The sequence below is a fragment of the Aethalodelphis obliquidens genome, unplaced genomic scaffold (genome assembly GCF_003676395.1).
Source record: "Aethalodelphis obliquidens isolate GAN/ISIS:26980383/991018 unplaced genomic scaffold, ASM367639v1 scaffold5, whole genome shotgun sequence".
In the NCBI taxonomy this organism is placed as follows: domain Eukaryota; kingdom Metazoa; phylum Chordata; class Mammalia; order Artiodactyla; family Delphinidae; genus Aethalodelphis; species Aethalodelphis obliquidens.
This window is the reverse complement of record NW_020837949.1, coordinates 14,737,489-14,760,117: the sequence shown is the minus strand read 5'-3', so window position 1 is coordinate 14,760,117 and position 22,629 is coordinate 14,737,489. Positions and strand designations below refer to the sequence as shown.

Here is a 22,629-nt window from a genome sequence, read left to right as displayed (position 1 = left end):
TTCTGCTCTAAGACATAGAGAGAGTCCCACAAGACTAAGTTGGGGGACACCCAGTTAAAATGTCAGAAAAGGGCCCCAGACCCTTTGTTAATTGTAAGAGTTATTGGAGGGAAAAATGCAGATCCCATGATAAAGCAGGATTACTAGAGATAGTTGAGGCCAGCCTGACACACGATGTCAATGATAGTCCAAAAATCACTTCCTGGTTTTCTCTCTCATGTAACTCTCACAGCACTTTCAGGCAGGCAGTAGTACCAAGGCGCTGTCATTCGTTTACTCACTAAATAGTTCTTATTTTTTAAGTAGAATCGTACATCTATTGGTTTTCTGATTGGAGGTCACCACGTGCCTGGCTCTGGTCAATGAAATGGGAATGGAGGTGGCCTGTGTCACTCCAGGTGGAACCTTAAGAGTCAGTGTGTAACTGACCACACTCTCCTGTCACAGCAACTGGCAGCTTCCAGGTGGTGGCAGCCCATCAGCTCTGGTCGCAGTGTGAGGATGAGATGAGCAGTGCCCCCGGTGGCCCACGATGACATGCATCACGGTCATAAACCACTGTGATTTGGGAGTTGTTACTGCACAGTAACCGACCCATTCTGACTCCTCTATTCCCATTCTACAGCAGAACACGATCTCGGAGACGTTAAGCTACACACCTATGATCACACAGCTATAAAGAGTTAGAACCATCAGTCAACTTTCTGACTCTAAACTCTGTACCATTTCTTTGGCACTGTGCTGACCTCCTGGCAGGTGGGTTTCAGCGATACCTACAAGCTGCCATGTCCACAAAAGCATCTCTAAATAGGCATATTGGAGGCCGTTTTCAAACATTTACAACTTAGCACAAATATGCAAGTTTGAGAAGCTTTCTGTAGATCAATCTTAACAGAAAGAAGAGACGGGAGAACGTTAACAGTCCAAGAAATGAGAGAGAGGCTGCTGCCAGCAGGAAGAAATTATACCGAATGGAATTCAGAATTTGAGGGCACTCATGTCCCCATCTGCCCACTGGTGGGAGTTAAGCCTGGATCCAGCACCAGCGGAGGCCCTGCAGGCTGGGAGGACACACAGCACTGTGGCCTTGCAGTCTCTTTCTGACCCCTCAAATACTTCTGAGGGGAAAGGTGCACTCAGCTCAGGAGAAAGAGGTGTCATTTCTGGCAAACCAGCTTGTCTCAAGTCAAGAGCCCGGGGAAAGCAGTCCCCATAGGAAGGAAACTTGCACGGAGGGACACAGGAGCAAAGTGGGGGCTCTGCCACTGCTCCTCCCCGACACGGTCAGACCAACAGGCAGAAAGTTCATTGTGAAACTTACATGTGATTGAAAAGGCTGAGAATGACACCAAAAACCATCTGGACAATTCCCAGGATAACTGACATCTTCATCTTATAGGAGTTCAAGAATGTTAGCTTGTTTGAAGCCAAGTTCCAAACCTGGAAGGGAAACGTGACAAGAAAGACATGAGACCGGAGTCTAGAAGTTCTCCCAGAGTCAGGGGCTAAAGCTCGATTTCCCCTGAAAAAGTCGCTCTGGGAACCACATTTTCAAATTTCTGTCCAGTTCAGCACATGCATTTTAGGCTCAGCAAAGGACCAAACCCCTTATAAATGCAACTCTCATGACAACTGTGTTGGAACCAATAGCACCATTAGTAAAACATCAAGTAACTGGAAGAAAAAAGAAAAAACCGACATGATTTTTCCCCTGTTCTAAATGAAAAGACATTCTGAAACATTATGGAGAGATCTCAAACTTGCCTGGTTCCCACATTCATGGTGTAGATCTCTGGCCCATGAACTTAGCCAATCCCCTCTTAATAATACCACCTTTTATGCTGAATTTCTATAGCACTTTACATTACAAAGCATTTTCCCAGGCCCTTCTCAAGAAGCCACTCCTGTAGCCAACATTTATTGGCACAGAGAGGGACGCGTGTACCTGTCCTGCCCACACCAGACGGGCACACAGGACAAGCACTCAGCGGCTGGGGGCTGTCGTGGCCTCACCCTGGTTAATGGTCCCAGTCACTAACACTCTTCTTCCCCGCAGAAATCTCCAACACCCACCCCCATGCGAATGATTCAAGTCCTTGCTCCTACCCCTGACCCCTCTGGAACTTTAGGCATCTGGAGGGTTTGCTCCTCAGAACTAACACAGCCACAGGGTCTTCTTTTCTTTCCTCCTAAACTACTTCCTCCTCCAAACTCCTCTGCTTCTGCTAAGGGGTCGACGTCCACCTAGTGCAGCCTCAGTGCACAGTTCCCTTCCCCTCCCCCATGCAGGAACCACCTCTCACTGACTCTGTCTCGACAATGTCCTGAGCGGCCGCCAGCTGAACAATCACTAAGGGGGCTGCTGGGAAGATGGGGAAAGGGACTCCTGTCACAGGTGCTCAGACCCCAGAGGCACCTCCACGACCCTCCCCATCTGCCCTGGCACTGAAGCTGCACAGGCTTGCCCTCCACCTTCTGCTTTTTCCCTTTGCCCTCCTGGTGGGCCAGTCCCCACAGAATCACTCAACACAGTAAGGGCAGGGTTACCAGTACACCTTAGACCCAGCCTGGAAAAACTAAAAAATGTTCACGGTTAAGTACCAGGTACATACTAAGCTCTTCAAGTGTATTTATCTCATTTAATTCTAACAACTCTATGGGATAGTTGTAAGTATTCCCATTTTACAGATAAGGGCATTTATCAAAATCTCAGAGAGACTAAGTTACTTACACACCCAAGGAGAAATAATACAACAGCAAACGGAGCGTTTACTCTGTTTATGCACCAGACTCTGCTGGGTGTTTCACCTATAAAATTCGTTCACTCTTCTGAGCAATTCTATGAGGGCTATTATTATACCCATTTTACAGATGAGGAAACAGACCCAGAGATGATAATTTGCTCAAAATCACGTAGCAAGTAAATAGAAAAGCCAAGATTTAAACACAGCCTATCTGATTCTAAATCATGGGCTTGTAACCATTGTGTAATGTTCATTTATTATAAAATTTACAGACGCCTTTAGAAAGCCCCCTCAGCTCTGATGCCCGAATATTTTGTGATCTGATTCACAAATAGATGCTCAACAGAGTTAATAAATGCAGCTGTAGAAATTTACATTATGTAAAAATCAAACCCTTCATTAATATATATAAGTGCTAATATAAACACAGAAATGTTCCATTAAAGAGATTATCTCTGGGCAATCAGATTGCAGGAAGAAGAAAGGTAAGAAAGGCAACTCTTCCTTTTTATTTAAAAAAAATTTTTTTAACATCTTTACTGGAGTATAATTGCTTTACAATGGTGTGTTAGTTTCTGCTTTATCTTTTTATTTTTTAATAATTTTTGTATTATATGGGTTTTTAATCATATATATTATTATTTTATAATGTTTAAAAAGACCAAAAATCTTTAAAAATCTAAATGTTACTAGGAAAAAATTATTTTCAACACATCACCTTCCCTTTCACCCTCACATTTTTCTTTTCTTTTCTAACTAGTGGGCAGATGACAAAATTGCACACAGAGTAAAGACTGGACCACTCAATTCTGAATCGTGAAATTTGCTACCCTCCCTTTGTCCATGAGGAGCAAAACTGGGTAGATAGGATTTGCTGATGCATTAGATGGGGGCTGTGAAGAGAAGAGACAGGACAGTGGGAGCAATGAGATTCAAAGGAAAGGAAGGTCAACCAGACCCTAAAAATCACTCCCCTCTAATACTCCTCCGCTGCCTGTTCGCTAATCATGAAATTCCTTGGACTGAAGATAAAGTCTTCCAGTCTACAAAAATAACAACTTGCATTTATTTTTAGCACTTTGCAGCTTACAAACAGGACTTCAAGGACTTCGCCTCTTTTGATAAAACTTTGAATGCAAGTGCCCCTGGGTGGCAAGTATAAACCAATCCTGGGTGATGCGCGCTGCTTTTATAAGGGACAGGAGGTGGGCAGCAAGTGGGAGGAACAGGAAAACTGAAGAGGAGATGACCCACAAGATAGGAGAGACCAGAGAACCAATTTTAGGGCCAGTGCTATTACTCTCAACTGTCAGCAAGTAAAACTGTGGTCTCAGGTTCTCTTCCAACAAAGTGAGAGTAGAGCAAACTTTTATGAACCCCATCTGCCAAGTTCAGCTCCAGACACTTGTGCTCATTTGGGGCACAAGGCCGCCACCTGGTGGCAAAATGGTGCTAAGCCATCGTGTGAGGGGTTTTACCCAAATAGGGATGTGTCTTCTTGACATCTCTGTACCTGCAGGCTGGGCGAGGAAGCACCTTTGTTTGTTTGGCTCAAATCCAATTGAGGTAGATATAGCAAACCATTAAAGTTAACACATTTTTAAAAACTTGTATAATTCTATGCAATAAAATAAAGCAAATATAAAAGCAAATCCACACTTTTCTAGGAAAAAGAGAGATGTTAATCACTGCAAGAAAACGCCAAAATTGGGAACTTGGTTAGGTTGCTAAATTGCTTATCTAATATGCATACTTTCCAAGCAACCACGGGCCTTTTAAAGAAGCAACGGTAAACCACCAGGGGTATAACTGAGAAGAAAGAGGCAGATGTTTGGGAAATTGCATGGAAAATGACGCAGGGGCTGGGTAAAGGGTGCAGGTAGGACATTTACTTGAATCCACTGCAGTGCGTCACAAAAACCTCCAGGACATGCTATTCTATCTCAGTACAAGTTGGTGGATTTGACAGGTTCTGGTACTCTCCTCTCCTCCACACAGAGATCCCCTCAGCAAGACATTTTACATAATGAATATTTAATCTCAGAAGACATTATTACCGGATCAATCCCAAAAGGGTATGGATTTCCAGAGTACACTCCCGGAACGGCTGGGTCCAGCTGTAAATATGGATTTGTTTCCATTACTTGTGTACTACAGAGGGAGAAAGGAAAAACAAAACAAAACCAATGATCAACTAGAGGTAGGAAAAACACTATAGTACCATCAGTCATCCACTTGCAAGCCAATCAAAGCCTAACTGTTGGTGCGACTCACCAATTGGTTCGTTCAATTATTCCACAAATGGGTACTGAATACCTACTATGTGTTGAGTATCACCCTAGGTACTGAGCTACAGAAATTACCATCTGGCCCCCAAGGAGGTCACAGTCTGAGTTTCCAAAGGGCTCCCAGCCTGACTGGGTATAGTAAAGAAAAAGTTATACTACATCAGAAAAGAGGCAGGGGGCAAGGGTGACAGCAGTATAGAGGAAATAAAACCCAGCCCTGGGACCAGGCTGGGAAATCTCCCCTGGGAGCACGAGAACTGATCCTGGAGGAGTGAACTGGCTTTCACACATGGCCCCTGACCTCTGGGAAACTCAGCCCCTGAAAGCTGTGGCCCATTAACTGCCTTTAAATCTGTGTCCCATTCTCACCCAGAAGCACAAATGTCAATGGGCAGGAATCTCTTACCATCTGTGCAAACCTGAAGGGGTTAAGAACATTAGGGCTTAATTTTTCTTTTTTTTTTTTTTTGCGGTACGCGGGCCTCTCACTGCTGTGGCCTCACCCGTTGCAGAGCACAGGCTCCGGACGCGCAGGCTCAGCGGCCATGGCTCACGGGCCCAGCCGCTCCGCAGCATGTGGGATCTTCCTGGACCGGGGCACGAACCCCTGTCCCCTGCATCGGCAGGCGGACTCCCAACCACTGCGCCACCAGGGAAGCCCTTAATTTTTCTTTTTTTAAGAGCACACATCTATGGAGGGGCCCAAGGATGAGTATTTGAAAGGATGAAGAACAGAATGTTGGCAACGTGGACAGGCTGCCTAGAAATACACTCCCTCCCTCCTGCAGCTGGGGTGTGATGGGTATTCGGTAGCACAGGGGAAATTAGGAAGCCTGATTATGCTGACCAGGCCCTCAGTGACAGTGTAAACAGCTGGCCCTGACCGGCCATCTCAGACCTAGAGCCCGGTCCTAACAGCACGCCTCAGTGCAAATGGTTGGATCTAATAATCAGAGATGTATTTGTGTGTCAACAAAGATAAAAGAGGGAACTGGCCTGGCGCCCACAGCTAAGCCAACAACATCAGACAAGGCCACCCTGTGACCATCATGGACCAAGACAAAAACAAGACCATTCCACAATCTTATCTGATATCAAAATATGGACAGTTCAAAATAAGGATGTTGTCCAAACCACAAAAATGACCACCACTCCCCTTATCCTCCCAGAGGCCAAATCCTCTAAGCCCTTCTAACACCCTCGTACTGAGATGCCCCCCATCCCCAGAGGGCACCATTTCCCTCACCGAGTCAATCAACCCAATTCTGGTGACAACACACACGATTCTTGTGTTCTGTGGCTGAAGGATGGTGCGACAGTGTCTCTAGCCCACTGTCAGGGAAGGCAGGCCCAAGACCTAGCTTGTGGCCAGTGACACAATCAGCCCACTGTGCCCTTTGCCGCTCTGATGCGTGCCTACGATTTCCTTTCGCCTCCCTGCTGAAGAGGGTCTGCTTCCTACCATCCATGCTTGGGCGCGGGGCTGAGCTTGGGGTCTCTCCGACTAGGCTTGGCCTCCACAGCCTGGAACTGGGGCCAGGGTAACTTACATGCACACGAAAGAACAATATTCCAACCCACATTTGCAGAGTGACAGCAAGACAGTTGACTCGGACTTTTCGCAGTCACACTCCAGGGCAAATGAAATGTTGTGTAAATAGTTTGCTGAAGCTATGCTGATTTAACACATGTTCCGGGATCCATCACCATGCTTATGAGTTTAAGGCTGAAGAGCAAAACTCAGCAATTTCTCTCCAAATGTTATGAAGAGTTTTGTCCTTCAAGGCATCTCTTCAGGGTACTAATTGCAAAGAAAAAACAAACAAAACCCCATACCCATAGCCATCTGTAACTGTAGTCCTGCAAAATGTTTTCTTCTTCATTTTTATTTACTTATTTATTGTTCAACATTCCTGTCCTCTACTACAGGGCACTTGGACCCAGCAAAGGGACTAAAAGGAGAGGCACGGAGCCCCTGTGACACACCCACCTGTACTACGATAGCCCCTGAGCCCCCCTGGGCCTTCAGTCAGCACCAAGCCCCCAAAGGCACTTAGGAACATTCACGTCGAAAGGAACCCTGCGTTGAATCTTTCCTGAGAAATCCTCAGAGGAGACGGATGGTGTATTCTCTCCCCCCACTTACGATGTGTGGTGCAAATTTTGGTGAGCAGATAAGACCCCTGACGTGCCTTAAATAGAAAGTCCTACCACGCTTGAGAGAGAAAAGATGGAAGCAAGGTTGCAGATACGGTTACACATCTCCGCCTCCCCTTTCTCGCGGTGCTCTCCTGTCACACTTCCCACTGGACGTTCCAGAAAGAGACAGAGAAACCTGAAGCTGCCCTGAAGCAGGTGAGTGGGCAGACGTGAGGGAACATCACCTGGGACTTTTAGGCCTCGCAAAGCAACCCGGAACCCACTGTGGTTGTCTCGAGTGTGTGACGCAGGCAGCCGAAGGTGCCCCAAAGATCCCAAGGGAGTCAGCACTCTCCCTCGAAGCCCCTGCCCCTCACTGCCCTCCTCTTCTCCCCCAATTCATCACACTGACCCACCCCTCAAACTCAAAACTCTTTCTCCCTCTCCATAAAAGTCTCCCTTCCGAAGCGCTCTCTCCATCCTGATGACTGTGTGTCTGACACACTGCATAATAACTGGGGATGCCTGCGGAAGGTGTGGTGGGTGGGGACGCAGAGAGCTTCCAGGTCTCTTTCCTGCAGCCCAAACTTCTCACCAGCCTGCACATCCTACCCTCTGCGTTCCTCGCCCCGTCCCCCACAAGTACAGGGAACAAGTACAGCAGCGCAAAACTAACCGTCTTCTCCTTTGCTTTCAACGTTCAGTCAAGCTGCTCTGAGCCGTCAAAAGAAAAACGCCCTTCTGGTGAGTCCGGGGCTTTGAACGTGGGAAACCAATCACTTATATATAGTTCAGACCTGCATCAGCCTTTCTTAAAGCGAAGTCTTCTGCCCTAAGTATGTGGCTGCATAATTGCACTCTATCCCCGACTTCCTGCCAAGCAAGGTATGTTTCAAACGCCACCTCCTCCTCCCGGAAGCCTCACTTCCACGACTGCTACTCGGATGCCCAGTTTATACCTGCCCCACCGTTGTTTTCGCAACAGTGCCTGGCACACGGGGTGCACTCCAGGATACCTACTTAATTCAGCTGAAGTTTTAAAAACTCTTTCCACGCATTACAGTTACCAGCGCAGTTACTGAGGACGTGGTACAAGGTCTCACACTCAACAGATAAAACCAAATTATCCGGTGAAGTAGTGGGCGCACCTCTGAGCAGGGCCAGGCGTAGGATCCCCCCGCCGAGAACTGTCACTGAGGCCACCTGGATGGCCACTGAGTGACCCAGCTCTGTCCCAACTTACTTCCATGTGCCATTTCTGAACATGGGTTGGACGCTCCAAGAAGAGCCGAAGATGTTGAAAGACTTGGAGAAGCAGTCGTTGTAGATCAAGCCCGTGTAGATGGAGAAGATGCCCAGGAGGAGGATGAGGTAGCGTCCGTGGAAGAAGGTGTCCCAGATCTGGCGACAGAGGGTGATGGTCAGTAGGCTCTGAACCAGACCCCGGGGACGTGCGTTATAGGATGCCTCCAGCACCACTGGGACAGCCACTGCAAGGCACGCGGGCATCCCACACAGAGGGGCCACGTGACCAGGCAGGCATCAAAGTGATGCAAACAGACAGGGCACACACATCCTGATTTTCCTGAGCTTCTACGGGTGATTCAGAAAAGTCCTAGAATGGTAGCTGTTACTGTGGAAACAAAGCACTATCAGCTTCATATTCTTTAATTCAGCCTTGGTTAGAAAACGTAACTGAAGCAGCAGCTGAGGCCTCCCTTATAAAGGAAGGGACTTGAAAGTGGGTGGCAGCTGCCTCAAGTGCTTCTGGGACCTGCCTCCTATGCTGCGAAGTTTTACAGCAAGTGAAGTCTACGCTCATCTGGGGTCTTGTTATAACAGCGAGTCTCTGTCTCAGCACGTCCACCAAGAAGAGTAAAGCGTTTTCCGTAGGACGAGATGATGTGTATCAGCCGTTCTCAGAACTGCTGAAGTGTCCATGTGAGACTTTAAATATTTATTATAGGAAAGCACAGCTGTTAAGATGCTTGTCATGGAAAACTCTATTGGTCACAGGTTGATTCTCCCACTAACCCTGCTTATGACTGACTTGCTATGACATCATTGAACGAGGTCAACTTAAGTCAACTTGTATTAAAGATTGCAGATATTCTTAAAATTCAGAACAGAGTGAAAAGCGTGTTTCCAGTTTATAAAATGTATTACAGTGGACATAAAGTGACGTTAGCTGATTAACCCTGAAACAATGCGGACTTGAGTTGTCTCAACCTTCACAACGCGGTGCAGGGACGTCACAGAAAATGTGGAAACTTCAAGTGTGCAAGTGAAGACCCGATATTCAGGATTTCTCAGCATTTCATAAGAATGCTGATCATGGGCTGATCGTAGGAGAAGAGCTCTGCCGTAAAAAACTATTTGTGATATTTTGAGTGAAAAATAGGGAAGCTACAAATTAATATGCACTATTTCATCCCAATTTTAGAAAATTATATACCTGTGTATAAGCACAGGAAAAAAAACATTAATTGTGATTTTCTCTAGGTAGTTAGATTATTGTATTTTCCCAATTTTTGCAGTGAACATATATTGCTTTTATAATCAAAGGAAAAAATCAATGTTAAGAAAAAAAAGTAAAGGAAAAGATCAATGCCTTGTCAAGTAATGTACAAAAGACAAAGATGCTACTTCACCAAACCACCCAAAGGATTTACCTTTGGCCAGGAGTTTTTATGTTGAACTCTGGTCCTTTGTTACTTTCCATCTTTCTCTTACTTTTTATAACAACATGTTATTTCCATGTTGAAAACAATATACACATTTTTAATATTCTACTTATAACCTCCAAGAAACGAGGCGAGACATTTGATGAACACTCACCTCATTGGTCGTCTTCTGGGACAGCAAGCGTCTCTCATTAAGGACCATCCAAAGGGCTGCCAGTAGCATCACAATTCCGTGACCACAGTCTCCAAACATCACAGCGAACAGGAAGGGGAAAGTGATGATGGTGTAGGGAGCTGTAGAGGTGAGACCCACAACAGCCTGAGTCCTCCCAACATTCTTTGGGCCCCACGTCAAAGATTTCTCTACCACGCTCCATGATCTACAAGCTGGTTCCTTGTGCCTTTCTGATTCTGTCTTCCCTCACCATCCCACCCCTGACACTCACTCAGCTCCCCCATACACTAGCTCATCAATGATAAGTATTATTATTCCCCACTTTACAGATGAGCTGAGTTTGGGAGCAGCTAAGTGACTCTCCCCATGATCATTTACAAGTCAACTTAGTGACACAGCTTGTGACTCCAGTCTTCTGACTACAAGTCCTGTCTATGTCCATCTCCATCTCTCCCACACAACAGCTATGGGACTGTGCAGACGCCTACAGATGACCCTCATTGAATCATTAAGGAAACAAGAACTGAAGTTGGCTGCCTGATACATCTACAGTTTAAGGGAGAACAGGTGAAATCTTGACGAAGAGCAAATCTTTCACTAATCACCATTTGCAAAAGACAATGCAGGGCATTAGGAAACCAAATAAGATTTTAGGAATGTCACAGTTCAACGTGATTAACTGCCAAGGCCACCGTAGGGGTAAATCTTATCCAGTTTTCATTTTCAAGCTGCCTAGTTGTGCAATACATCGGTCCCTTTACCTGGGTTCATCTCCCGGTAACTGCCTACACCGTATGCATCGACAATATTCTGGAAGCCAGCTGTGAATTTATTGGTCCTGTTAAATGTGGGAGGAGCTGTTTTAGATTGCACTGCTGTCATGATGGGGACCATGGAGGAGCCGCTCAGTTCCTGCAAAAAGAACATATAAGAAGATGTAAGGAGGAGAGCCATAGGCTAGGTGTCAGCAGGTACATCTCACAGTCCAACTCCTGCCGCAGTCACTTACTGGGTGAACTTGGGACAATTTTCTGACCTGAGACTCATGATCTCATCTGTAAAATTAGTACTTATCTCATTCCTCTTACAGGAGAGGTGTCAAGAGAGTAGAGTTCCTCCTGATTCTCTGGGAATTTCCATTCTCCGGCTCCTGCAAATGTTATGCACACTTCTGAGCCCTCTACTCTTCCTTCCTTCCTTCCTACTTACTCCCTCAAGAGTTCATTCACTTTCCTAATTCTGTTCCTAGATTCCCAATGGCCCTGACCCTCTCTGAAATTTCAATTCTCTTTTCATTGCCTGCCTAGGCTTTCAAACACGCATGTCTCAACAACCCCACAAAAATCCAGGAGCCTAAAACTGAACTCACCAACTTGCCCCAAAGCCAGGTCCTCCCCTGACCTCTCAGTAATCTCCAATCTCCAGATTCCAGACACTTTGGAATCACGAGACTTGTCTCTTCTCTTGATTCAGTTAATCACCAAATCTTGCTAATCGTCCCCTTTAAGTCCCTCCTTTTCCCATTCCCACAGCCACCAGCCTGGCCCCGAGCCTCACCATCGGACTCCAGTCTCCTTCCCTTCCATTTAGTGCCTACTCCAGACCGCGTAATCCTTCTTTTAATAAAACAAACAAAAAGCACTACTTTAGTCATGTTACCCTCCTACTCAAAAATCTTCAAAGGCTTCCTATTACCTAAAGAATGAAATCAAATCTCTTTGGTCTTATAATCCAGACTTCTTTACAACATTGATTTAATCCTGTATTCACACCTTCACCCGCACTACTTCTCCATGGAAATCAGCCAACTCCACACTAGGCTTCTCTCTTCTTCCCTTCTCCAAGTATTAACAATTCTCCAGCTCACCCCCCAGGAACCTTCTGGTCACTCCAAACTCCAGCAGCGCTTACCACCTGTGCACTCAGTACAACTTAGCACCAACTAAACGAGTGCTCAGCCGTCCTCCTAGCACCTCGATGACGTAGGTATCACCACAAGCCTCACTTCACAGATGAGGAAACTAAGGGGCCGAGAGATTAAGTAACTTCCCCAAGGTCACCCAGCAAGTCGAGGAGATCCTCACTCCATTTTTATATGCCTTTTCATATGTGTGATTATGATCTCCTTGAGGGCAAGGACTGTGGCTTCCTCCTTTTTTCTAAACATGCCCTCCAGGAGCTGACACAATGCTTGGCATGGAGTAAGTATCTTTTGCTTATGTGATGATGATAATGATAGCCACTCCCTTCCACTTCTCTCCTCACCTCCTACTCACACAGGTCCTCTACTCCGATCTCGGGAAGTAATTATCTCAGAGGACTGGAGATGCTGTAGAAATGGTCCCAAGTAGCCCTGTAGGAGTCTGGCCCCTTCACGATTACAGGATGTCACTGTTGGGTTCAGACCCCTGCGTTAGGGCAGCCTTCTCCCACAGCCCGCTGTCTGCCCCACACGGCAGTGAAATGTTTCTAAAACACAAACTGGACCATGTCGCTCCGGCAAAGGAAGGTACACCACTAGAGTCCGTCCACCAGCACCTGCCCTGCAGCCTCTCCCCGACCTTACTCGAAGCCTTTCAACTTGCCGCGCCCCAGCTCCAACCACTGGCCACCCCACCTCTCTCCACCTGCCCACTGACCGCCCTTCCACAGCTCAGCCTGTGCACTCCTCTGGGAAGCAGCTGCCCCTCCCAGTCTGGGTGAAACGCTCTGTGTAAGTGCCCCATTTGGGTAGTTACTGGACCACGATGTGGGGACATTCAAATCCTACCTCCTGGCTAACTAACCAGGGTCAAGTTACTTCCACTCTCTGTGCCTCGGTTTCCTCATCTGTACAGAGGGGATAAAGATAGCTCCTATCTCCTCATCCAACCCGACCTCCAGGTTGGGTCCCTTCAGACCCTTCAGCCCGAAAGCTCTTCCTCCCACCCTGCCTCATCTTCCCATGACGTGCAGGAAAGTCTGCTCTAGTGCCAGCTGCTCAGAGGGGCCTTCTCCCCAACAGCCCTAGAACCGTATTAGAAAGACCTAAAGCTTCAGGGCCCCAAAGGCCAAGCCATGCGTTCCTCTGCTCCCACCAGGTATGCCACCCACTTAACAGGAAAGGCTCCCCACCTAGCCAGTTCTCCCAGCAGACAGACCAACGGCACACTGCCCAGGCTTCAACCTGATGAGTTTCACCTCCCTGCCACCCCAGAAAATCATTCAAACAAGGTAATAATCACATTCTCCCATGGAAACAGGGGTCCCCCTATCCTCCTGTCACTATAAAGCCTGCCTCCCCTATAGCTCCTGCTGATTCATTCTGCTCCCAAGTGCAGGTCCCAAGTGCAACCTCCATGTGGTCCTGTGTGACGTGCAGTGTCCTCCCCTGGGCTGTGAGTATATGTGACAAACTGTGGCCAACCTCATCTGTCCAGTATCAGGTGTCATCTGTTTGGCCACCTTGCAATAGTTAGGGCAGAGGGTCCCTTCTTCACCAATGGGGTGAATAGGTGATCAGACAGGCCCCTCACTCCCCACACCCTTCACTTTCCCCCTGCTTTACTTCCCGTTCACCATGATTTCACTGCCTGAAATCACATTAGTTAGGGACAAGCCTGCTGTCTATCTCCCTTTCGAGAACGTCTATCAGAGCACGGCTTTGTTCTGCCAGCACAGCCCTAGATCAGTTCCTGGGGCACAGTGAACACCTAGAGGGATGACTCAAGAGCGCGGTGAGAGTTACATAAGGCGCGCTGAGTGCTCAGCACAGCGGCTGGCACAAGGGAGCAACCCACTCCCTGCGTTCCGGCTGTTATTGCAGGTGCCTGGTTATCTGTCTTTCCAGCCAGACAAAGGTGGTATCTACAGGCATAACTAGCAGAGTGACGGCACATCAGTGCCCAGTACACACTTGCTAAGATCAAAGAAATGGTGCATGTTTATCAAACGCTGAGAAGAGCGGGAGTTTCTGACACACGCCCACGCCCTGGGTAAGGACTGAAGGCGCAAAGATAAAGGAGACAATCCTACCAGGTGAGGTTCGCTTGACTTAGGAGGCTGACCAGCTGAGGGCCTGGCAGAGAGGCTGCTCAGGCTGGACGTGACTCCCCGCCTCCCGCTCCACGCGCCACGCACCATGCCTTGCTCCAGTGCCCTCCTGATGCGCACGGCGTCTGCCACCGGGAACCAGATCTCAGCAATGATGCACTGCTGGGTGACGTCGATGTTGCACATGTTCAGGATGTGGTAAATGGCCTTCATCTTGTGCACTTTGATGATCCAGGAGTGCCAGCTGGCAGCTGCTTCTTGCAGGAGGTGCTGACGGTGAGACTCTGTCTGTGTTATGACCTGGGCAAAAAATACCAACAGCAAAACAAGGGGCACTCATGGAGATGCCGGACAACGTGGCAACAATGGAGGCTCATGGGCCATGGAGGCGTCCTCTGCTCCTGGCCCCCTCTTCCGGCCTGCAGCTCTCACCCGGCCTTTCGCTCTCATGAGCAGTTTATCTCCCCCACTAGAGGTTAAAACCCTCAGGCAAGGACTATATCTTCCTTTTCTTCTAAATTCCTTATAGTACTATTGTGATGTATTGAATTGTGTCCTCCCCAGAAGACATGCTGAAGCCCTAACCCCTGGTAACTGTGAATGGGATCTTATTTGGAAATAGGGTCTTTGCAGATATAATCGAGTTAAAATGAGGTCATAAAATGAGGAGTAGGGTGGGCGCTATTCCAGTGTGACTGGTGTTTTTATAAGAAATTTGGACATGGAGGCACACAGGAAAGATATGTGTGATGCAGGCAGAGACCAGAGTGATGCATCTACAAAGGAAGGACCATCAAGGACTGCTGACAACGCCAGAGGCTAGGAAGATCCTTAGTCAACTCGGGCAGCTATAATGAAATACCACAGACTGGGTGCCTTATAAACAACAGAAAGTCTCCACAGTTCTGGAAGCTGGAAGTCTGAGATCAGAATGCCAGCACGGTTGGCTGAAGGCCCTCTTCTGGGTTGCAGACCTCAAATTCTAACTTCACATGGCAGAAAGCGCAAGCAAGCTCTCTGGGGTCTTTTTTAGAAGGGCACTAATCCCATCCACGAGGACTCCACCCTCACGACCTAATCACCTCCTGGAAGGTCCCACCTCCCGACACCATCACCTTGGGCATTAGGTTTTTGACATTCAAATTTGGGGGCAATACAAACACTCAAACCATAGGAGAACAGGTAAGGAAGGATCATTTCCTAGTGCGTTCAGAGGAAGCCTGGCTCTGCTGGCACCTTGATTTCAGACTTTTCACCTCAGAACTGTGAGAGAATAAATTTCTGTTGTTTTAAGCCTCGCAGTTTGTGGTAACTTGTCATAGCAGCAATAGGAAACAAATACACCTATCAAAATGCCTTATATACATAACCTCTCCAATAAATGACAAATAAATGAATGAATGAAGGAATGAATAGGCAATTTGGCCCCCACAGAATTTATTTAGTGGAATTAGTTTTTGTTCTGGTGACACAACACAGAAACCCTCTTCAGTAACCTCTACACGGGGCTACTCAAGTCATCCGAAATGTAAGTTTAGCATAACTTCCATTCTCCTCATGCAGTTTTCATAAAATCCAGCAGAGTATTTGGGGGGAAAGGACTTCAAGGGTAATTGCTTCAGGGAACCACGGTCTCCCTGACAAGTGACAAAGAGGGAACAGAGAGGATTAGAACAATTAAACACAGCTTTTTCTGGGAAGATAAAGATGTTTGTTAGCCTAGGAGTTTCGAAAAATACACACACCTAATTTCTAAAGATACTCATCGAGGACCTAGAACTGTGCTGACCAATATAGCAGCCGCATTTTATACAAATAAAAATCCCGTCCCCCAGTTGCACTAGCCACGATTCAAGTGCTCCGTGGTCACATGTGGCCCATGGCTGTCGCACTGGACTTGCAGGTTATATAACATTTTCACCACCACAGAGAGTTCTATTGGACAGGGCTGGTCTGGAATAGGCGATTTGCTGTAGGCCCAGCTCCTTTCAGTGACTACTTGCAAAGCTTATTGAAGAAAATCATATGTGTTGAGAGCCATCCTAGCTGATGACAGATTCGAGAAGAGGATATGAACTGGGGGCGTGTTCATATGTGAAACTAGACTCACTGTCTTGACAGAATTAATTGCTTGGCTCACACAACTGGGCAATTCCGTGGAAAAAGAATCAGCAAGACTGGCTGGTCGACTTAATTGGCTAGTGAGTTATATCACAGATGCGGCCTGGGCCAGTCTGGCAATAAAGGGCTCCTTTTATCAGACTGGGGTGGGCACCTGCAGGTTGACCAGGGCTGTGGTTAATTCTAAGCCCAGGCAAAGCATCACTGACATGCAGAATCATCACCGTGAGCTTAGTGAACACTGTTTCCTAATTATGAAGCCTCCTGCCGCAACAGCCAGAAGAGCATAGCAGACATTCCAGCCAGCCTTGGAGCAAGGGCCCTGGGAGACAGGACTTATAAGGAAATGGCAGATGTAGCCCATCGGCAGCCCCCGCTCGGGTCACCAGCCCGAACGCCTCACTCACAGTGATTAAATCTTCCAGCCTCATGTTGACACCATCCAGCATCTCTCTGCGCTCCGACGCCGGTTCTGGGCAGGGGTATATGGTGGCTCGAAACCTGTGTTTCGTACATTTCACACATGGGTTATTGCCAAGAAGCCTTCTGCACATCCTTTTCCGCTAACCCATCATTTGCCCACTTCAGTTAGATGACCGCCTTCCCCTAGGTTCTACGTATTGTACTCAATGTATTGCACACACCCTGACCTAATCCTGACCCAAATTACTGATGAAAAGAGCCCTTGGGCTTCCCTGGTGGTGCAGTGGTTGGGAGTCCACCTGCCGATGCAGGGGACACGGGTTTGTGCCCCGGTCCAGGAAGATCCCACAAGCCGCGGAGCGGCTGGGCCCGTGAGCCATGGCCGCTGAGCCTGCGCTCCGCAACGGGAGAGGCCACAACACTGAAAGGCCTGCGTACCGCAGCAAAAAAAAAAAAAAAAAAAAAAAATCCCTTAATAGCCACTTACCCATCACAAATCTTCTTGATTTTCTGCCTGAGCTGCTCTCCTTGATAAAATATGATGAATATATTCTTTTTAATTTCTTCTCTCTGGAAAATCAAAACAGTAAAAAATATATTTTTAGAAAATTTTCTAAATTTAAAATTGGAAAACTTAAACTTCTCCCAGTTGATTGAAGTTCGTAACTCATGACGGTTGAGGGCAAGGCCACTGAGGCAGGCTGGGCGGGGGCCCCCAGGAAGGCCGATACAGCTTTAAAGGGACCACCTTGCTGTTTGCTACACTATTTGGATCACAGCTGAGCCTTGTGTTCAGCTCTAAGCCCTGTGCTTAAGAGGTGTGTTAAGAAAACACCCAGAAGAGAGGGATCAGGATGTTGCAAGTCTTAAAATAAAAAGAGCTGACCTAGCTCACTAGAGTTAACTCATACACAACATTGACATTTCAGCGGGGACTGGGTGTTTGATATTTAACAAAGGTAGAGCCAGGTCTAATGTTGGACTCACACCGTTGGACTCACCGTATGCCCGTACGAACCCTGATTAAATGCAATTTAAAAGTCCGAGTTTGACATTTCACAAGCAAGGAAAAAATATGCATTTCACAAGAATATCTGGAAAAGTTCAACTTTTACTGTAAGCAAAGAAATGTGCTGTTTTACTCTATTTAGTTTGGGATGGGGGGGTAAAGGCAAAATGAAACCCATTGTTGGAAAAGCGGTAACAAACCCAACGCACTCATCACACACCACTCAGGTGTCATGTATCTTTGGAATCAGGTACGACCCCACTGAAAAGCCATGTGTCAGGACCTATCAAGGGTCATGAAAATGCTCACACCCTTTAAGCCAGCAATCCTATTTCCTGAATTCATACCATGGAAATACTTCAAAATAAAAATCCACACGCATGAAGATGCTTATCATAGTGTCTATATTCTGGAGAAAAATTGGAAATAAAGTGTCTAATAATAGACGGTTAACATCCCATCAACTCAATGGAAGTATGAGGCACCAACTGAAAATAATAGCAGAACGAATTGTCTCTTTGCTAGTTGCTCATGGGAGCAGGGAAGTATTTCAGGATTTGGGGAACTGACTGCTTTACATTATGTGAAGGAACAAAGGTTCCTTCAACCATGGAGTTCACCCCTAGTCCTTTGCTGAATCTCTCAGATCCTTCTTTGTCTCTGGATCCACCAGAACCAGGAATCCATTCTGATCTCGTGCTATCTGTTCAGTGATCTTCAATGTCATGAGGCTAAAGTCATCTTACTTTGTAAATACTCTCTCTGCCACCATGACTATTCCATGTCAAAACATGATTGTGAAAAGGAATGATTCAATGTCGAATTTTAAAATAATATTTATAAATGGCACATAGTAATACAGGAGGGGATTTATGTTATTTAAATCAAGAGAAGGCCAAAAAAAATGATTTCCATGCTATTACTACAACCATATTAAATTACACCTGCTTACGGCTATGGACTAGACAGAAAGAGGACAAGAAAAAAATAAAGACATTAGAATGGTAATGCGTTTTTTTTTTTTTAAACAAGTGCTTTTTTCTTATTTTAAATTGTATTTGTTTTAACAGTGAAGTTGTTTTCCATGAAATAAAACTTAAAATTACATTTTTTTAGCCTCTACGATAGACAAGATTATGACTCTTTTAGAAATAAGCCCAACTTCTTGGAATTAAAAAGTAAGTGGATTTAAATACTAGCCGGAAGGGTGGAGGAAGCATACCCTACAGACTTAGTAGCGATAACCGTGTGGCACTCAGTGAAGGGGACCCTCGAAATCTTCGTTCGAAGTGTGTGGCCCACTGACTACCAGCAACTAACTGCAAGTTGATTAGAAATTCGGGCTCCCGGGCACCACCACCCACTGAATCAGAATCTGTCGATACACTGAACAAGATCTCATGCTCCCATGAACACTGGAGCTTGGGACGCACTGACCTCAATCAGTTCTCAGTGCTATGTGATGAAGACACAGCTGCCACTCCACATGGCACTACTACAGCTAAGTTTCCAGGAACTGGTACAGCTACGGTGTTTGGAGGAATGAACACTTACGAGGTGTTAACAAGACTCAGTCCTTTCATGGGTATTTTTTAAAAGGAGGGGCTGGGGAGGAAAAAAGAAAAGAAAGGAGAAAAAAAGGAAATAGATGTTAGCTTCATAGAGCTAAAGACTCAGTGTTTGAGAGAATGAAACCCTTCTGGTGGGGCTACAGAAAATTTCAGAAAACATTTCCTGCAGCCTGAGATACCCACTGTAATGGGATCTTCCAGAACTGTGTCCATCTCACTGAACTTTAAGTAGATGTTTCCTCGGCAAATTCGCCACAGCAGCCTCTCAAAGGAAGCCATCCTCTCCCGGTTGACCACACCAGCCGTGAACCTGGGCAGTCAGAAGAGGACATATTACTGAGGCACAGGGAGCGGGGTGCAGAGAAAAGGCCCTGTAGGATAGGAAGATGTGCAATCACAAGGGGGAGGACCACCTTCCCTCTGAGCGGGAGGTAAGGACATAGCCCCGATGGGCAGGGGCCACAAGGCCACTCTGGATCCCAGCCCCAACTTTCCCCAAGTCCCTTTTGACCTCCTGTTTCCTTTGACATGTCCGGGTTTCCTTAGTCATCCCAATACTATACATTCACTTATTTGCAATTAAAAATACGATAGACCATTCATTATAGCATTGTAGCTAAAGGGAACAAGTGTTCAGTCTGCTCAACAATGGTCTCTATGAGTTTATACAAATAAGGTACTAAAACTGAAACATATATATTGATTTCTACACACCTCTGCTTTTACAGTCATCTAGGTATCTAGATAATTTCTGATCCGAACTTTTCAAATGAACTTTAGAATGGTTACTTTCACTGGCCTATTACTTTAAATGTACATTGATTCTGTACTACCTTCTGATCAAATATTTTCAATATATATTTTCCTTGCCATTTCAAATTCAATGTCTAGTGCCTCAAATAGCATGCCCCCAAGTACCTATTGAATAAAAAACTAGAATTCTAAAACTCACTTTCATCAGTTTTACTTGGACACTGAATGAAATCCCACCATTCTGAATCACCACACATTTTGGTGGGTATTATCACATCCTATTACCTCTACTTGTAGAAGACACGATTGCATAACTACCTCATCGCTAATTACACTCAAACTTCACACTCCAAATCTATTTTATTACCAAAACAGTATTTCAGAGACAAGGAAAAAAAAAACATGTATCCCATAATTGTTCCAAAGCCAGGGAACAGTTGTGAAACCCCATCTAAACAATTATCACTACATCCTTCCCATGTGGAGACAATACACACATCGCACTCTTCAGACTCAAGCAGGTCAGTATCACCATAAACAAGGTAACACTACCTGCAACTCCACTAACCTGGTCAGGTTAGACTTGGGTTTATTACTGGTGGAGGCCTTACAGTCGTGTGAAAGAGTCCTCATGCCGGTCGCTATTTGTCCATTCATTCATTCATTCACTCAAACACTCAGGGAAATGTTGCACCGGGCACTGAGCTACGGACCAGGGAGCCATCTACACATAACCTTCAGAGCAGAGAGTTTCACTAACCCCAGCTTTCCACTCATGTATGCAGGTGTAGGTCTTAACTCCAGGAGACCAGAAGTGTCTTCCATAAAGAAATCATCAGCTAAATTGGTTTCCGTCTGAAAGTCAAAGAATCACTATTTTCATTTAAATGTATTTAGACTACCTTAAAACCACACCTCATAGTTTTGTCTGCTTTTAATGATATTTCAATTTTCCACAAATAGTTAGAATTCAAAAGGTAGACTGCTTAGACCTGATCTATTTTTCTGTTTTAAATAAAGATTTATGTGTGTGTCAAAAAAAAAAAAGGTAGAGTGCCCCTTGACAGATCAAAAAGCTTCCGCAGTCTCTTCCTACCAAAATCCCAAACCTGCTCAAACTAACTGGTGCTTTTTTCTGACTTCCACTTCCGTCTGGGCCATTTGGGGTACATACTTTTTAGTGAGCACCTTAATATTTTTGCATTCATTTCAACCAGTACCACATGCCACCCTAACCCTCCCCCTCCCCCTCGGCCCAGCCATGTGACAGAAACAGCGCAATTTATTCATATTCCAAACCAGCCAGTTGTCGATATGGAAATTTGAGGTTCTGGGGGAAAAGGCCCTTGAATAAATAGTCCCCAAATTACAACCTCAAAGAAGTCCTGGGTTTTCTTCAGGAGATGTTTGAATTCAGTCAGTTCTAGGAAGCTTTTCTTCAAAGCCTGATAGTTCTCATTGGCTTCCTGTAACTCTCCTTCCAGTTTTTCTAGAGCAGTCTATGCAGGAGGGAAAAGAAAGTAAGCCGGGCAGAAAGCACTATGACATTTACTGTACATTAACCGCAACGGATAACTAAATATCAAAGCGGTATTCAGTGCATCACAAGGTAGCTTGAAGTTGAGAGGCCTGTTCAGTCAAACTCAGCAAGATTGTAGAGCTGTAAGTAAAGCCACTCACAGGAGTTCTCGCATCAAATGGGGAGGATCAGAAAACAATCTGGGGGAAGGGACGTTAGCTGCATGAGGAAGTGAAGGCATTTCAGCATCTCTTCCCCCATTTTAAACACTGAATGGGGAAGCTGGAGTAAATTTACATGTTGAGAATTCCTTCTGCCCCAAACACGTTGTAGTGATAAAATACAAAATATATTTTCTCATAAGATATAAAAAGAGAAACCACCAGTTCTGAGTTGGGGGGGCCTGGAGAACCAGGTACAAGCAAGTGAAAAAGGCAACACAGAGAAGGGTGAGCACAGAAGGCAAGATGACAAAAACGAAGAAGAAACCAATCTCCCTTTCAAGTGAGGCTACAAAAAGAATATGGCTCATGAAGAAATCTAATGATAGGAAAAGCCACCAACAAAATCAACAATCAGAACACAAAATCGCAGTGGGTGGAATTATTTTTACAGAATAGTCTGAAAGAGTTTTGAATGTTCGAAGAGATAAACAAAAGTATTACTTCCACTAAAAAGTAAAACAAGAAATCTCTAAACAAACATGTCATAAAATGAAAGAACAGGAAGTATTAAAAAAGAACTACTTAGAAATCTTAAAAATGTAACATACAGCTACTGAAATTCAAAATCCAATAGGTGAGTAGGGACTTCCCTGGTGGTGTAGTGGTTAAGACTCCGCACTCCCAATGCAGGGGGCCTGGGTTCGATCCCTGGTCAGGGAACTAGATCCCACATGCATGCCACAACTAAGAGTTCGCATGCCACAACTAAGGAGCCCTTGAGCCGCAACCAAGACCCAGTGCAACCAAATAAATAAATATTAAAAAAAAAAATCCAACAGGTGAGGATCAACTCTCTACTGGACACAATTTGAGATTTAGCAAATAATGTTAAATATGAAAGCTCATTTCTCATTCATCCAATATCCATCAACAATAGAATGGATAAAGTGTGGTACATTAAATAAAAGAAACACTACCCAGCAGTGACAATGAATTAATTTCAGAAA

General features: G+C 45.7%; 1 protein-coding gene across 1 annotated transcript in view; it reads right to left on the bottom strand.

Annotated features, from left to right (window-relative positions):
• Positions 1–21,501, bottom strand: part of ATP6V0A4 (ATPase H+ transporting V0 subunit a4) — a 39,442-nt gene extending 17,941 nt beyond the window's left edge. Inside the window, exons 1-11 of the mRNA XM_027101299.1 lie at positions 21,313–21,501; positions 20,700–20,794; positions 19,370–19,496; positions 17,094–17,176; positions 16,591–16,684; positions 14,150–14,362; positions 10,792–10,942; positions 10,010–10,149; positions 8,415–8,572; positions 4,802–4,895; positions 1,322–1,440 (exon numbers count right to left, since the gene is read on the bottom strand). Of these exons, the coding sequence (XP_026957100.1) occupies positions 1,322–1,440; positions 4,802–4,895; positions 8,415–8,572; positions 10,010–10,149; positions 10,792–10,942; positions 14,150–14,362; positions 16,591–16,684; positions 17,094–17,176; positions 19,370–19,496; positions 20,700–20,764 (1,244 nt within the window). The 5' untranslated portion in view covers positions 20,765–20,794; positions 21,313–21,501. The remainder of the gene's footprint in view (positions 1–1,321; positions 1,441–4,801; positions 4,896–8,414; positions 8,573–10,009; positions 10,150–10,791; positions 10,943–14,149; positions 14,363–16,590; positions 16,685–17,093; positions 17,177–19,369; positions 19,497–20,699; positions 20,795–21,312) is intronic.
• Between the last annotated feature and the right edge of the window lie 1,128 nt (positions 21,502–22,629).